The 17,109-nt window shown below is 35.5% G+C and overlaps 1 protein-coding gene across 1 annotated transcript in view; it reads right to left on the reverse strand.

Annotated features, from left to right (window-relative positions):
- Nucleotides 1-17,109, reverse strand: part of SNTG1 (syntrophin gamma 1) — a gene marked incomplete at its 3' end in the record, with an annotated part of 342,385 nt that overhangs the window by 109,892 nt on the left and 215,384 nt on the right. The window contains exons 8-9 of the mRNA XM_082753438.1: nucleotides 3,471-3,573; nucleotides 1,310-1,392 (exon numbers count right to left, since the gene is read on the reverse strand). Coding sequence (XP_082609564.1) covers nucleotides 1,310-1,392; nucleotides 3,471-3,573 — 186 coding nt within the window. The remainder of the gene's footprint in view (nucleotides 1-1,309; nucleotides 1,393-3,470; nucleotides 3,574-17,109) is intronic.

Below are 17,109 nucleotides of genomic sequence, written 5' to 3' on the forward strand. Positions count from 1 at the left end.
CTGAAGATGCCTGATTCTATTGTTTAGACTGAAAGAAAACTTGATTTCATTAAATTATTACCAGTTCAAATAGAAACTATGTTAATTTAGATAATTTTTGACATCTGCAGAAAGAGGATTCACAATTCATAAACATTTTTAATCCTAAAAGCAAAGCTAGACTTGAAGTGGCTAGCAAAATAAGTTTGGGATCTCCTCCATTAGCCTTTTCACTTTTAAATGTCTGCTTCTGATGTTTTTGAACTATTAATATATATTTATTTTTATTTGACCTGCAGTAAGACACATCGTTACTGTTTTTATCCCATTTTTATTGATTCCATCCTGTACACAAATGTATAAATGCAAAAGGTTTCACATATGATAATCAGGTTTTATAATATGATAATCAGGTGGTTTTTTTTAATCAGGCTATTGACTTTTAAATCTCTGGGCTCCCATTTGAAATCTTTGCTAGTGAAATAAGCAAGAAAAATAAAGCAACCCAGAAAGTAGAAACAGCAAGTCTACTGAATAGTGCTTACACTTCTGTTTATTTGTATATATATGTAATAATTGTATATAATTTGTAATAATAATAATTTGTATATATCTATAATAATTATGCCGCATACTGTTTTATTTATTCTTTATTTTTTGAGTATTTATATCTATAATGAAGCCAAACACACATGAAAAGATAAAATAATAATAATAAAAACCGTTAGAACTATTTAAAATATTAGAAAATTTGTGTTTCATTGCTAAGAAAATTGTTAAAAACCCTGTGGTGCACTTCCAAAGCATATTTTACTACAAATCTGAATAGAGATCTGTAGCATTTCATCCTAAAGTGAATTTGTTCCATAATGCTATTATTCTTCAATACGTTTGTCAGTTACTAAGGAAATATTCAGAGCTGAATACAGGCAAAAACATGCACCTAAGTAAGATTTGTCAAAAGTTCTAAATTATAAATGAAAGTAAAAAAAAAAAAAAAAAAAAATTCTGAAAAAGTTTTCTACCTTCTCTTTAAATAGGTACATTTTCATTTTCTTTCCTATGCTCTGCAAACAAATCTAGAGGGAAAAAATGCCTTGAAATCCCTATTGCTCAGATAAAAATAGTAATCACATTTATCAGGGCATAATCTCAGCCTTTGTCATAGTTTAATTCTCAGCCATATTATCTGGCAACTTTTTTTGCTCCCAATGGGACTATATCTAATGTTAATTAGAGTTTGTCCCATTTGCTGTCTTTTATCAATTATTTCCACTTAGCTATGGTAACATTTTTAATGCAATTCTATTAAAGAAATATAAGCTCTTACCGTGTTGTTGGGATGGTAGTTGAGGTGCAAACCACTGTCACACAGGGGAGAGGATGTGCCACTGCTCTGGTCACTGGGGGCACCTAATACAAATGTAAATACACCCCCCAAAATTTCATTAATCTATAGTGGTATAATGCAAATGTGTGTGCGTCTGTATGTCTGTATTCCTTCCCTCATTGGTTTTCTCATATCTAACACTCACTTCTTTTTCTCCATTCAGCTAATATCTCTCTTTTGGTTTGAATGGAGTGTCTTTTAAAGCTGATTGGAGGCTCAAGATAACCACTGGTGCTTTTCTCGATAAAAAAAAATAAAAAAATTAAAAAAATAAAAAATTGCTTAGTAAGAAAAATAAAAGTACTAATGTTTTTGGAAATTTGATAATAAAAGATAAGTGTGTACTTTCCTTACTTGGTTTTCACTTGAATGAACTAGGCAGATAATGCTTTTGTTATTCTCTATGAAGTTCATGGTTCAAACATTTCTTGTAACAGTTTAAGAGGTTACAGAGCTACGTCTCATAAGTAACATGATAGGATATATTCAAGTGGACCATTCAGTGGATAAGGAATTAGCTTGAAGGTCACAAGTGGTCAATGGTTCTATGTCCAAGTGGAGGCCAGTGACAAGTGGTGTGCCTCAGGGGTCTGTCCTGGGACCAGTGCTGTTTAATATCTTTATCAACAACATAGACAATGGGATGGAGTGCACCCTCAGCAAATTTGCAGATGACATCAAGCTGAGTGGTGCAGTTGATAAAATCGAAGGAAGGGATTCCATCCAAAGGCAGGCTTGAGAAGTGGGCCTACATGAACCTATGTTCAACAAGTCTAAATGCAGGGTGCTGCACCTGGGCAGGGGCAATCCCAGACATGAGCACAGACTGGGCGAAGAACTCATTGACAGTTGCCCAGCAGAGAAGGACTTGGGGTTCAGGAGGATGAAAATGTCATAAAATGAGACAGCAGTGTGTGTTTGCAGCCCAGAAGGCCAATTGCATCCTGGGCTGCATCAACAGAGGAGTGACCAGCAGATCAAGGGATGTGATTGTCCCCCTCTACTCAACCCTTGTGAGGCCTCACTTTGAGTATTGGGGGTTACTGAGTACTAGATGATCTTTGAAATCCCTTCCAACTCAAGCCATTCTATGATTCTATGATTCTGAGTGTGTGTTTGTGTGTGTTACTCACTGCACTGTATGGTACCACATCCTTTCATAAAAAGGACAATGAGTTACTGAGATTTGTTTTTATTTACGGTATTGTTATTTCTTTATTGTCTCACTAAAATTTAATACCTGGAAAAAAAAAAAAGATAAAGACAGTACTTCTGCAAATGACTGTATACAAGATTATATAATAATTTAGTTTATTTAATTCCTACTAACATAAAATCAAAGGCTACATGTAATGAAATCAGATTTTGGCTTTTTTGCTTTAAAAGTGAACAATTTATTTTACCCTTTTAGGAGGAAGAAGTGGAAGGAAAGCAGGGATGGCAAAAGCCACAGGCTGACATACATGAATATCCATATAGATGCTCAGGTATGCTGCAACTGTATAATTATGCACCCACACTCACATTTTAATACAGTTAAAGGAAGACAGCTGTCTCGATATGCCTCTGATGGGGCTAACTTACTAAAACTCAGTTGGACTTAAACAAAATACTAATCATCTGAAATTAATTTATTTTTAGGTAGAGAGACACCTACGTGAAAGCTGCTGAATTTTAAATAGGAAAGTTAAGCTCTTCAAATATACCCACACAATTTCATTTTCACATTTCGACGACAAAACTCTTTTGGACTAAAATGTTATCTGACGCTGCCTGGAAAACTGCTTTTAAATACTCTGCGTCAGAATGTGAGCTACAGTTAATTAATGTAATTCCACTGACTCACATGCATCTTTGCTGATTCACACCAAAGGCCAAATGCTTTCTGATCTGTTTTTCAAGGAAAGATTTTACTCTTTTGTTTGAGGTGACTACTGCTACAAGACTTGGCAAAGACTTGCAATGTGGCCTCATATTCAGGCCACAGTGCTGCCTGAAAATGCTGCTGTCAATCTCCCTCAATGCACACTAGGTTCAGAAGATGCAACATTGAATTTAGGTGTTTTTTGTGTGTTTGTTTTGCCAAGTGATAAAGGCTTACATGTACAATCTTCATTCAGTGGCAGTTTGAGAAAAGCAGGTGCTCTCTTTAGAAAGGACACAGTTAGGGTCACTTCCTCCCCAGCATTGCGAAGGACCTGAACCTGGAAGAGAAATACAGACAGGACACACTGAAATAAATGTACGACCAAAATATAGTTGCAAATGTAAACAATGACACACAGCTTTCACATATCAGAACATAACTGCTTTCCAACATATTGCAATAACATCTTTAAGAAGAAAGTAAGGTTTAAAGTTTTGTGTATTTTTGTTTGCCGTGCTCCTAGTCACACAAGCAGGTAATGGTGGTGGCACAATTAGCCTCCTTAAATAGCACTGGCTGTACTATAGCTTGTTCTCTGACACTGCTCAGCTCTGCACCTCCCTCTTCCAGACCTGGCATCATCCACGCTACCCTGCATGTATAAAATTTGTTTGTTTTGCTGGGCTTGTCTCATAAATCTCCAACCAAAATAATAGCTGTAGTTTCCACAGCTGTGCCATAATCCTATGAATAAATCTTTCCAATAGCCAGAGTTAAATTTAATCAAACTGCTCCGGCATGGATGAGAGATCTAATCTTCCTTAGAAATGCAGTGGAAAAATACTTATTTAAAGCCTTAAGTCTTCGAAAAGCACAAGGTTGTGTTTTACCATGGTAGTAGCCTAGATTTTGGAAGTAGGAAGACAAGTAAATCACCGATCCAGCTGTGAATGCTCTCAGCCTTCTTGTAACTCTTTCACAATTACTTCTACGGCTCTTGTTCATGTCTAGCTTTTTTTTATGGTGTGGCTGATGCCAGCCCATGCCACACAGCACAGAAGGGAACTCCATGCACCTCACCAGAGTGGTACAAAGGAGGCACATGAGCACCTAAGCAAAATGCTATACTTAACAGTGGAGAAATAACATTACAATAATGTTATATTATGAAAGCCAAGAAACATACACGGCTCTGTGTATCAGAGAATGAATAATTCCTGTTGTTCTGCCTCTGTAGCCTGCTAATTTGGGTTGATTTAGAACTTTTAAAACTGAAAAAAACTTAAGATTGCAGCATTCCTCTGTCTTGATGACTGAACTTTCTGCGCAAAGAGCCAGCTTGTTGGGAGCAGTGGTGGGGAGCTGCTACAAAGTGATATATTAGACAAAACCTTTTAATGTGACATATTGCCCCCTCTTCTGCTATGATTTCATGATATCTGAATAACTCACAAGTTATGCCTATCAACAACCTATCCTACACATTTAATTACACGTATGTATAATACTATATACAGGTATTCTTCCATGTGGAATCACTGCATTACATTTAGTTAATTTAAAGCAATTCATCAAGAAAAAAAAACATCAACTTCCCATTTAAACACAATACTTCCTATTCTAGATTGGATGGCACAGAGGAGTAATGATATGATGACAAAATACTTGATTTAGTATCTGAAATCTACTCTGAAATTTTAGGCTATTTATTGATTAATATAGCACAGTGATTGTCAAGGCATACTTTGCAAGATAGTATGTATGTGTACTAATAACCAGACACACATATACAGATACTGTCATGCTGACTCAAATCTCACCCCAGAACTTTAGCTGTAACATGAACGACTTTGATGTGCACTTCCTATTTCTGGTGTGTTTTATACCTCAGCACTCATAAGTCGCACTTATTTCATAGAAAGATGACAATGTCTGTGGAGTAGTATAGATCAAGACTCTGAAATCCTGAATTCCATCAAAGAGACCATAGTGCATCCTCAGGCCTCACAGAAAACACATCCTTCTCTCTAATGAAGCCGTTACACAGTTCAGAACAGTCATAGACAAAGCAGACACAGGCATGTATTCTGTATTGAAATGACAGATGTGGATAGACAAAGTGTGGGAAAAATACAGCTACCATCTGCCTTTTTAAATTTTTTTTTACTCAGAAACAGGGAAGAAGGGAAGAAATTACAGCATTACCAACTCTAATTTATAGTCACCTTTTAAGATACCTACAAATAAGTGGATACCATCTATGAAAGACGATGAGACACTAAACTCTGACCCTGAGGCTTTCTTCTTCCAAGAGTAAAATGAGCCACAAGTCTACATGATTTCATTTGATAATATATTGCTCTATGAATGCTAGAAGTTGCCCTAAGTAGTCTAATGTGACCATTTTCTTTAACCTCTCACACTTTCTCTCTCAAATTTCCTTTTCCCATAGGATGAAGAATTTAAGCTGGTATACAGTCTAGTTGAAATCAGCAATACTTACTTAATTTAAGCATATTTTGGAGTGTATAAAGCATATGATCCAGAAAGTGACTGGATTTGACACGTAAAATAAAGACTAAAGAGACATAAAAGATTGAATCACGGAATCATCTAGGTTGGAAAAGACCTCCAAGATCACCTAGTCCAAGCTCTGACCTAACGCTAACAAATCCTCCACTAAACCATATCACAAAGCTTTAAATCTAAACATCTTTTAAAGACCTCCAGGGATGGTGAATCAACCACTTCCCTGGGCAGCCTATTCCAATGAAAAACAAAACAAAACAAAACAAAACCTAATTAATTATTACAACATAGGAGAAGTGGGCTATCAGCTATCAATCCCATTTCACTTACTTTCTAGTCATTATCAAAGCCATTTTAGGAAATAAGGCTAGTTGAAGAAAATTAGTTTTTTAATGAAATTAATTGTTATTTTGTAGCTTTCAGTTGAAAATCTTACTGTTATTTTATGGTTTTGTCTTTATTTTACATAAGAAATTAACAATTGCTGAACTGTTTTAAATCGAGTATGTCTTACAGGATCAATTTACTTGGTGTTCTCATTCAACATGTACTTTGCCATGCTCCTCCATTCCAAAAGAGAATGAGATATGATAGGAAATCTATTCTTACTGAGGAAACTTTTCAGTTGTATACTAGAACAGCTCATGTTCAGAAATAGAAAATTGGTAACTTTTATAAAAAAGCTAACAGCCAAAATAAATTTAACTAGTTGTTATGGAGAGTTATGTCTCTGGGGATAACAAAAAAAGATAATGTTGAAAACGGGAGTCAGTTTGTCTGAAAGATGCAATACAGTATGTATGTCTACAGTTTTACAAAGATGAGTGGAATTCTAACAGAAGTCAGAGATACTGGCATATCAGTTCTTTCTTCTTCTGTCTCCATCATTGCCTGCCATTGAATTAGCTAAATGCTTTGTAGAACTATTTTTGTAAAACAAGAACTGGATGAATGTAAATCTAGTGCTTGTCCATGCTTGGGAGATGTACATGAATGAAAAATACATTTATTTGCACAAGTATATCCATGTGGATCTGCATTGGTAACATATTCCGATAACAAAGCTACCACTGAAGTAATTTCATGAATATACTGAATATGACAGTTATTAATCGTGACATAAATTTCGGATAAAGAAATGGATAAGATATCTGCTGATCCATCCTTCTCCCTTCTTAGAACAAAGCCCCCTCACATTTATTGTATATACATTGTCAATACCTTATCAGTCGAGCACTATCATTGACAATGTATGTATTTGTAATTTCTGGCAGTGATAATTCAAGAAGTATTTCAAGACTGTTTTCAAATTTAAGATTATCAAAAACCTCGATAAAATTATTCAAAAACCTCTTCAGTTACAGCGTATTTTCTGATGGAAGAGGAAACCTTAAAGCTATGTTGATCAGAATAACTAGCCTTGTCTTTTTCTCCTGCACCATGACACGTTGCTTGCATTAAAAAAAAAAAAAAGAAAAAGACTGAAGACTTACTACAAAGATGTAATTTGACCAACTTCTAAGAAGAGAAAAAGAAACACTTTTTATTAAAGTAATTTTGAATAGACTTTATTAAAAAAAAAAAAAAAGACTGTAATTTCCTAAGGTTTATATACACACACACACACACACACACACACACATATATGTATATACATAAATATATGTATATATATATATATATATGATACTTGAGGTAAATTCATAGTAGTAAATCCATGGAATATTTTCCTCCCAAAATTTTAACTAGGTTATACACCTAACATATTGAAAGTCTAACAAGATTACATCTAACCTTCCTCTCCCCAAAAATCTATTTAGCATTGCTGTTACTACTTGATATAGTTTTATTTCATTTAATTTGGTGAGCAATACTAGCCATTGATTTGTTGGTGTAATACTCACTGTGTAGTGAAGTTATTCCTGTAACAGGAAGAAGCTGCGATGCTGTAAAGTCCTTACATTTCCTCATGAATATCATAGCTAAATTTTTAATTTCTGCCACTGCAGAAATGCATAATATATGACATATATACATACATATGTATCTACATATGTAATATAGAATGTTGTGATGTGAAAAGTACTATATAAACATAAATATTAAATACTGTTTATCAATTTCACTGTGCAAATAATAAGCTTACTACTGGTGTGGTAAGTAATAAATTTACCTTTGCCACACATAGCCCTATCTAAGGTTGGTATTTTCATGAGTGAAGTAAGACAGGTAAAAATAACAGTTGTGCTTTTCAGAAGCAGCAGCTGTGCAAAATAGTGAAATAGAAAAACTGGTATTTCTGGAGTGACAGTGTCTGTATTTCTACAAAATTACTGTAATGACTGCAAGACAGCCATTTGAAGAGGTGAATTTTATGGTGGTGTGTGACACTGCTGAATAAATCTTTCCATAATAATAACACTGGTTTGAATTTTCAATAATGCCTGCAATGATATTGCCTTTTAATTTTATAACAGTCTCACTTCAAGAAAACATTTGAGCATATGCTGAAGTCTCTCAATATATTCATGAAAGCACTGATGCGTGAAATCCCTCTGACTTCAGTAAGTATTTTTTCCTGAATGAGGCTGTAAATTCACTCTTAAATTACAAATGAAATTTATCCGCAAATGAAGTGGTAAGGACTTAAACAGAAGATGTATATTATCTAGGATTTGTGGTCTCCTGAGCTGAAGCAGATTCCACTCATCAGTATGCTTCAAAGAAGAATTCAGTTCTTTAATGAATACCTTGAATTATAAACACCTGGGGAAGAAGAACAAAAAAAAAAAAAAAGATACTGTGTGTAGTTTGCACAATCCACTAATCATCAAGTCTGTCAGCACATACTACAATATATATCCTGGTACAATGACACAAAAGTCTGAGACCAGAATGCTCAACTTATGCACGCAGCTGTTTTGAATTGTGTTTATTCAAAAAAAAAACTGGCTTCTTTCAGTAAAAGAAAATGTAGTTGATTTAAAATATTCAAATTAAAAACACATCACGGTATGGGGAGTTTTAAATTCCTATGATCTGATAACAACTAGAATATTTGCCCATGAAGAATGTTAATTAATTAATATGATAGTTAAACCTATCAAAGCTTTTCTTTAGAAAATTTCTGTTATTGATGTACAGAGCAAACTAGAACACATTTTTATGACAGCAGTTCCAACTCAGGCTGTGCAACTGAAAGTACACTTCAGGTCATAGCTTGACATTACCAGAGTTGTTGATTTTGTAATTTGCTGCCCAGCTGTAGAACTTGTACTACATATTTAGATACAAAACCAAATGATTTCCAAACTAGAATGAGGAGGCTCCTCAAACAAAGCAAAAAGAAGTGCACAGCAGAATGGTACATGTACTGAGGATGAAGGAAGATATGCCCTTCTCTTCAGAAAGCAGTGACCTTTTTTGCAACTAACTTGCTTCCAACACTCTTTTAAAAAAAGGCAGGAGGATGTAGTAATGTTAGTGGTTACGGCAGTGATACCCTACCTAAGCTTACTACTAATTAATTATTCTGAAAAGTGGCAAATAGAGATTTAGAGTTTCTCAGGATTACACAAGAATTGAACCAAGGTAGCAGTTACACAGTGAATGCTCCAACTACAAAGAAACTATATAAAAGATCATTTCAGAGCCATATACAGAGAGATTCAGGGTTTAATGCTTTTTGACAAGTCTCAACAGACTTACCACTTAGAAGTAAAATTATTCTTGATTCCAAGTGACAGCACTCATTTGAGCTAGACCATCACGTGGTTTCTCAGTTGGACAATATCATACTAGTCTTATTATAACTGTCTTCTGGCTTTATTCATTGCTCTTCGCCCTACCTGTTTTCACTAGCTCATGGGCTTTGGACATAAAAGATCCATAATATGCAACCTCAAGACTCATGTATAAAGCATTAGTAGAAAACTAAGTGACTTTCCTTTAAAAACAGATAATCATGTTTAAAGCCTACATGCAAAGTAGGTCATTTGCATTAGTTGACAGTAAGAGCTATCTACAAAGTTTTGTTCATAATCAGAACTAAAGTGTTTTGTAATAGCAATAGACTGCAATTCAGAATAGCAGCAGACTGCAATTATTACTTAGATGTTTATCCTTTCAAAACTAAGGAATGCCTCATCAAAAGATAACCATTAACACCTAAGGAAGAAAAAATAAATCATGTTTTACAAAAAAGTAAAAGTCTGACAGAAAAAAAAATGCTCTGACAGCATTTTCCTGTTCTTCTTTCATTAAACTTAGCATTGTTAATAAACAAAATCCAGAAAAAGATATAACTTAGTGTTTAATTTAGTGTTTAAAGTGCTTAATTAGCATTCTTAGGTCATATACTTTAGTTTGGAATTCTGTTCTACTAAAGACTGCACATAATGGTCATCACAGTTCGTATTATATAAAATCATTAGCAGGCCATTAGTTCAATGCAGAAACTACAGAAAGTGAGGAATTAGAACTTGCTAAAATTGTAAATGTTTGCAAACTGGGAATGGCAGTTACAGGCCCCTCAACATTCCATATCATACTCTGAAAAACTAAAGATACTATTTCCCTTAATAAATTCTAACTCTACTACATTGTTTGCAGTGACCTGTCAGTAACCTAGACTTATGGACTTTAGTAGAACAAACGTTGGCCTCTTCAGGAATCTACTTGGAAGAATCCATGGGTTAGGGCCCTAGAAGAAAGGGTGGTCCAAGACAGCTAGTCAATATCAAGCATCACTTCCTCCAAACTCAAGATCAGTGCATCCCTATGAGTAAGAAGGCAAGCAAAGGGGGCAGAACACCTGCATGGATGAGCAGGGAGCTCCTGGTGAAGCTCAGACAAAAAAGAAAAAGGAAGTTTACAACATGTGGAAAAAGGGACAGACCACTTGGAAGGAATATAGAGACACTGTCAGGATATGCAGGGATGTGACAAGGAAGGCCTAGGCTCATTTGGAGTTAGATCTGGCAAGGGATGTCAAGGACAACAAGAAGATCTTCATCAAATATGTAAGTAGAAAAAGGAAGACTGGGGAAAATGGAGCAGGTGCCCTGTTCACAAAGGATGACAGACCTGGATGCTGGACGACAGAGCTCAGAGAATTGTGCTTAGTGTTGCAGTTTTTTTGGAGGCCTGTAACTAACTGGTGGTGTCCCCCAGGGGTCAGTACTGGGTGCAGTGTTGTTCAACTTATCAAGGACCTGGACCATGGAACAGAGTGCACCCTCAGCATGTTTGCTGACAACACAAAGCTCGGAGGAGGGGCTGATACCCCAGAGGGCTGTGCTGCCATTCAGAGGGACCTCGATAGGCTGGAGGGTTGGGCCAAGAGGAACCTCATGAAGGTTCCTCTTGGAACCTTCACAAGGGCAAGTGAAGGGTCCTGCACCTAAAAAGGAATAACCCAAAGCACCAGTACAGGCTGGGGGCTGACCTGCAGAGAGGGACCTGGGAGTCCTGGTGGACAGCAGTCTGGCCACGAGCCAGCAACGTGCCCTTGTGGCCAAGAAAGCCAATGGTATCACAGGTTACATTTGGAAGAGTGTTGCCAGTAGGTCAAGGGAGGTGATCCTGCCCCTCCACTCAGCCCTGGTGAGGTCACACCTGGAGTATTGTGTCCAATTCTGGGCTGAAGAGGCACACAGAGTTCTGTACAAGAGGGACACAGAACTACTGGAGTGAGTTCAGAGGACGGCTATGATTATTAGAGGACCTGTCATATGAGATCAGGCTGAGGGAACTGGTCCTCTTTTGCCTGGAGAAGAGAAGACTGAGGAGAGACCTCACCAACGTATATAAATACCTGAGGGGAGAGTGTCAAGAGGATGGAGTCGGTTTCTTTTAAGTTGGGCCCAGCGACAGGATGAGAGGCAACAGGCACAGACTGAAACACTGGAGGTTCCAGCTGAATATGAGAGGGCATTTCTTTACTGTGAGGGTGACAGGGTGCTGGAACAGGTTGCCCAGAGAGGTTGTGAAGTCTCTTTCTCTGGAGATATTCAAAACCCGCCTGGATACCATCCTGTGCAATGTGCTCTAGGTGATCCTGCTTGGCAGGGAGGTTGGACTAGATGATCTTCAGAGGTTCCTTCTAACCTCAGCCATTCTGTGATTCTGTGTGACCAGTACTTCTCTGAATCACCCAGTTGAACATCAGCCTGTCGATTCTCATGTAAACTCTCTTCCATACAATGGGTTTTGTTAACATTCCCAAATCTATATTCCATGGACTACTACTGGTCTTGAACTGTGTCCATAGAAGAAAAAAGTACACAAATATGCATTTCTTAGTTATTGAATGATCATTCATTCTAACAAGAAAATGAGTGGAAAATAAAATATCAGTATTTGTTTTATAAAAGGATACTGTAGAGTACAAAGAATAGTACTTGTATAGTGCAAAGAAAAGTATTTTGATTGAAAGAAACATTACATTTTAATGTTTCTTGTACTCTATAACACATATTAGAATACAAAGAACATGAATAAAATGCATTTTAATGTTCTGATTAAAATGTAAGCATTGAATCAACTGAAATTGGACATGTTTCATGTACAGACCTTACCTCAGTGCTTAAATGATGCAGTTACTCATGACAAGAAAATACCTATGCAAACAAACAAAAATTTCAAAGAACTGGAAGACTCTCACCTAAACTCTTTCTGTTCCTGTTCTCTTTCTGTTCCTTTCTGTTCTGAGCTTTTTCAATACAGCTATGTGTAGTGTGTATACGACAGAGCTGAATCACACAAGTGCCTATCCTTGTTTTCACATTGCCTACCCCAGTATGGTTCTCCTTCTCTAGGATTACTCAGCTACACTGAACAATCAGTGTGGTTCTATAGTTTTAATAACTCTTTAAACTCTCATAACTTTTATTTTTATGTGGAAAGTTATTATGTACTCAACTTCTGGGCATCTACTATTCTTCTCTGCTAATTCATAAACACATATTATTGTAATTATATATTTAATGAGTTTCTAAACAACTGGATGAGAAGAATGAAGCAAACCCCTTAATAGTACTGAAAACATAAAACAGTTTCTAAACTTCTAAACAGACACTAACTTCCATTTATTCTATATTTTAAAAAGGATATGAAGTAGGAGCTTTAATTCTTTTGAGCAAAATAAAACATTTTACCAGTTGTATATTACAACTGTATGAGGCTCATATAGCCATCACCATGTAGCTAAACTACACAACCCCACCATCTGTTAAATATTTTAGGTCAATATGACTAATTCTGGTTTGAATTAGTTCCAGTAATATGTATATTTCAGCTTCTACAGATATTACATGCTTTCATTATAATAGAATTTATTTATGTAAATCTTTCATTGGTGTGATAATTCAGAAATTTACAATAGGAGTCAGATTTTGTTTGGAATCAATCTCATTGCTACAGTCCAAATAAAAAATCAATCGTAGCTGCTTTGGAAGAAATATGTGATCCTCATAGTAAGCAAAACAAGATTCCTAGAGAAATGGGAGAAGCATCTACAATACTGTTACAACAACGTCTACAGATTTCTACACAGCTTTGCAACATTTACTAAACAAGCATGTTCTTTCTGTATGTTGTTTGTGAAAAGATCATCAACAATATTCAAAACTCATGCACATTACTAAACTGCATAACATGGCTACTGCTTCTTTTCCTAATGCTTCAAGTCTCCCAGTTGGCCCTGCAATTTGAAATACATTCTTAAATTTTAAATATTTTCTGAACAGAGATATGTCTAAGATCATTGAAAACATTGCTTGAACATTTTATCTGACAAAGCAGAGCCTCAGTTCAGGGGCAGGGCGGGATCAGTTCCAGAATAAGGGTGTGCTTACACTAATCACATTGCAAGACTGGGGTCAAACAAACAGCTAGTGGCAAATTTCACATTTACATATTCAATATAAAATTTGCTGTTGGCAAATATGACCTTAACATTTACTTTTCATGAACAGTCACACTAATCAAGCACCAGCACATAAGTGCTCATGAAAAATTAATACAAAATGGTCTTAAAGAGTTTGAAATCAAATTTTAATTCTGAATTTGAATAATATTAATGTGCAAGCCTACTGCTATTTGTTCAACACTAAATGTTATTGACTTCACAATGACATAAAGCATAATTCTTGGACAAATTTGTATTTGAAGTAATGTTTTAGATCAATATATGCAGTTAAGTCTGGTAAACTTCTCAGCAGCTCAAGATTTAATCTCATAATAAGATATTTTATTACTTCAGGGAATGTGCTCAATGGCAAAAGAACTAAGTTTTCATCTGAGAAAACATATAATAAAAGTCTTTCATAGCATTTAATGCTATTCAGTACAAAAGAACTTTACTGCATCTAGCTGAAGATGAGAAACTGACTTTGTTCTTTGTAAATATATGTAAAAAAAAAAAAAAAAAAGGAACAAAGAATTCCCAAATTTAGCAAAACACTTAAACTGATAGTTTTAGGCAAAGGCATAAATGTTTTGCTGAATTGGGATTCAACACAGCTATCCTGTGATATGGAACATCCACAAGCGATATTGCCTAAACATTTCAGGATCATTTTCAGAATCTATATTTTAAGCCTTGGAAAAAATGAGGTTAGGGTACTCACACTGGAGAACTAACTGGAGGATATCTACAGACATTTTGGAAAGAAAAAAGACTAACATATAATAGGTAGACAAAAGAGCCAATTTTTATTTCAGCATAATTATGAAAATGTGCTGCTGAATTAAAGTTCTATCAATTTATAGAATGAGGTCTTCATAACTTATGAGGTTAAGCATAAATCTGAGATATTTACCCCAAATGATCAGACTGGATATCTCATTTCAACCCTTATTTTATTTTCCTAATTAGGCAATAACCCCACAAAAATCTTATCTTGCCAGCATTTAATTACCATCTCAGACTTAATACTCCTATAAAAAACAGAATGTATAGACTGTTAAATAACATGGACATGTTCTCCGAAGGAAAAAAAAAAAAAAAGAAACAAAAAAAAACTGACAACAAAAGAAAAACAAAATGCTTTATAAAAATTGTTACATTGCTGCTGGGTGATAAATCAGAATATCACAGATGAATGCACAAACCAGAGGCCCCAAGTTTAGAAACTGTAGGTCTTCCAAACCTTAATAATTTTGGTTTACAATTTTCTGTGTGCTGTCAGTGGCTATAAAAATTCAGAAAATAAGCAAAACAATGCTGATGCTACACAACTCAAAGTTATCTAAGGAACAACTATATAAAAAGATAATTCCAACAAGCACACTCTTGCAATTATATAACACTTTCCTACTGAGATATAAAAAAATAGGTCTCGATAACTTCTTGGATATTAAAAGCTGTAGTTGTAGACGTTAAAGTAAAATTTTAAATGTCTTTGTACTGCCAAATTCCAAAGTTCCCAAGATTTTAATTAGAAAAAAAAAAATACTACTTTGTGTCTAAGATTTGTTTCTGTGGTCATTGTTGTGCATTTGATTTATCTTACCCTAAAACTTCATTTATTGATTGATAGAACAATGCTTTAAATAGCTTGTAAAACCTTGTAATCTTTCAGGGTGACAGATGTTAAAATGCAATGTTTCATCTATTAGCTTTCATTAAGGCCAAAGTTATCTCTCACTAACACTTTTATCTGCAATCACTAACACTTTTCTCTGCAATCACTAAGTCAAAAATAATACATTGAAAAAAAATAATACCTGAAGTGCACAGGGGATTTTTAATGTGTTTTATATTATATCTTTATGTAAACCTGACTGGGTAAAAGATGCCAAAAAACCCTTAAGATTACTGAGGTATGATGAAGATTTTGTTAAATATGTCTAATGATTTAGTATGTAAATATGTTATATTCAGATTATTATAAGAAGGTATTTCAGTATTTCAGGGAATTCAGAGATACCCTCAGTACTTACTACTGCACATCAACATGCTAAAACACGGTCGTTGTTTTAATGCAAAGTACTTTCCTTTTAATGGGGGAGTATAATTAGAACCTTTGATGTATTCTGAATTGGGACTGGCTTGACAAGGCCATGTGAAGTAGAACAGAGCTACCTACATTCTACCTACATAAACGTAATTTAAAGATACGTCATTATCCTGGTAATGCCAATTCAGCCTGAGCACTGACTACTTCCCATCTTGTTCAGAAAAGTACAAACAGCACGGTGAGGCAATAATATCTGCCTGTCTCTGCACTACAATCTGAAGAAAGGGTAACCTTTTTCAATTTTAATGAAGAATTTCTTCCTTCTGTCACAACATCTGCACCACAGTTTTCTTCCTTGCACCCATCTGATTTTTCTATACCCAGAAAAATGACAATTCTGGTTAGTTAAAGCAGATATTGTAACAGCTAGGAAAATGTCATAACTCTCTATGCCTGCATATGCATATTTATACTTTTTTGAACATGCCTTTTATTTGTGAATCCTTCTGACTAGCTAAAATAGTGCATATGCTCTGTTTTGTCCTATTTAATGTTTGGGTCCATGACAAGCCATAAGAAATAAAGAATGTGACTTTTACAGGTGAACATTTCCCACCACATGGCTGTTTCTTGTTTAAAGAAAATTCTGTTGCCTTTCAGACAATATTTTCTAGATCATATGGATAAATGAAAAAAAAAAAAAAAAAAGTAATAGAGACCTGCGAAGATATTTATGTATATAGAAGGTTTCTTTTTTCCTACACTAAATTGTTCTGGACTCACAGAGCGCTTTGTGTATTTTTGTTTCATTTGCCATTTGGTGGCACTTGATCCTCTCTGTGCTATTCTTGTATAATCTATGTTATTATGAAGTAATTATTTCAAGTTAAAAAAAAAATAAAATCAAAACAACTAGAAACAACTAGTGGACTGTGTCTTATGAAATAACAGCCACTCAAAAACAGATTTAAAACAATTAGGCCTCTCATGCTTTACTAGCATTTTCTTATTTTTCAATTATTGTACAGCTATGCAATCTCAGACATGAGTACAGACTGGGAGAACTCATTGAGAGCAGCCCTGAAGAGAAGGTCTTGGGTGTTCTGGTAGATGAAAGGCTTGATGTGAGCTGGTAGCATGTGCTTTCAGCCCAGAAGGCCAACTGCATCCTGGGCTGCATCAACAGAGAAGTGGCCAGCAGGCTGGGGGAGGTGACTATGCCACTCTGCTCTGCACTCTTGAAGCCCCACTTGGAGTGCTGCATCCAGGTCTGCAGGCCTCCAGCACAAGAAGAATGTGGATCTCTGAGTGGCTCCAGAGGACGGCCCTGAAAACGATCAGAGGGCTGGAGCACCCCTCCTATGAAAAACGCATAAGAGAGC

This window comes from Aythya marila (genome assembly GCF_965140915.1).
Source record: "Aythya marila genome assembly, chromosome: 2".
In the NCBI taxonomy this organism is placed as follows: domain Eukaryota; kingdom Metazoa; phylum Chordata; class Aves; order Anseriformes; family Anatidae; genus Aythya; species Aythya marila.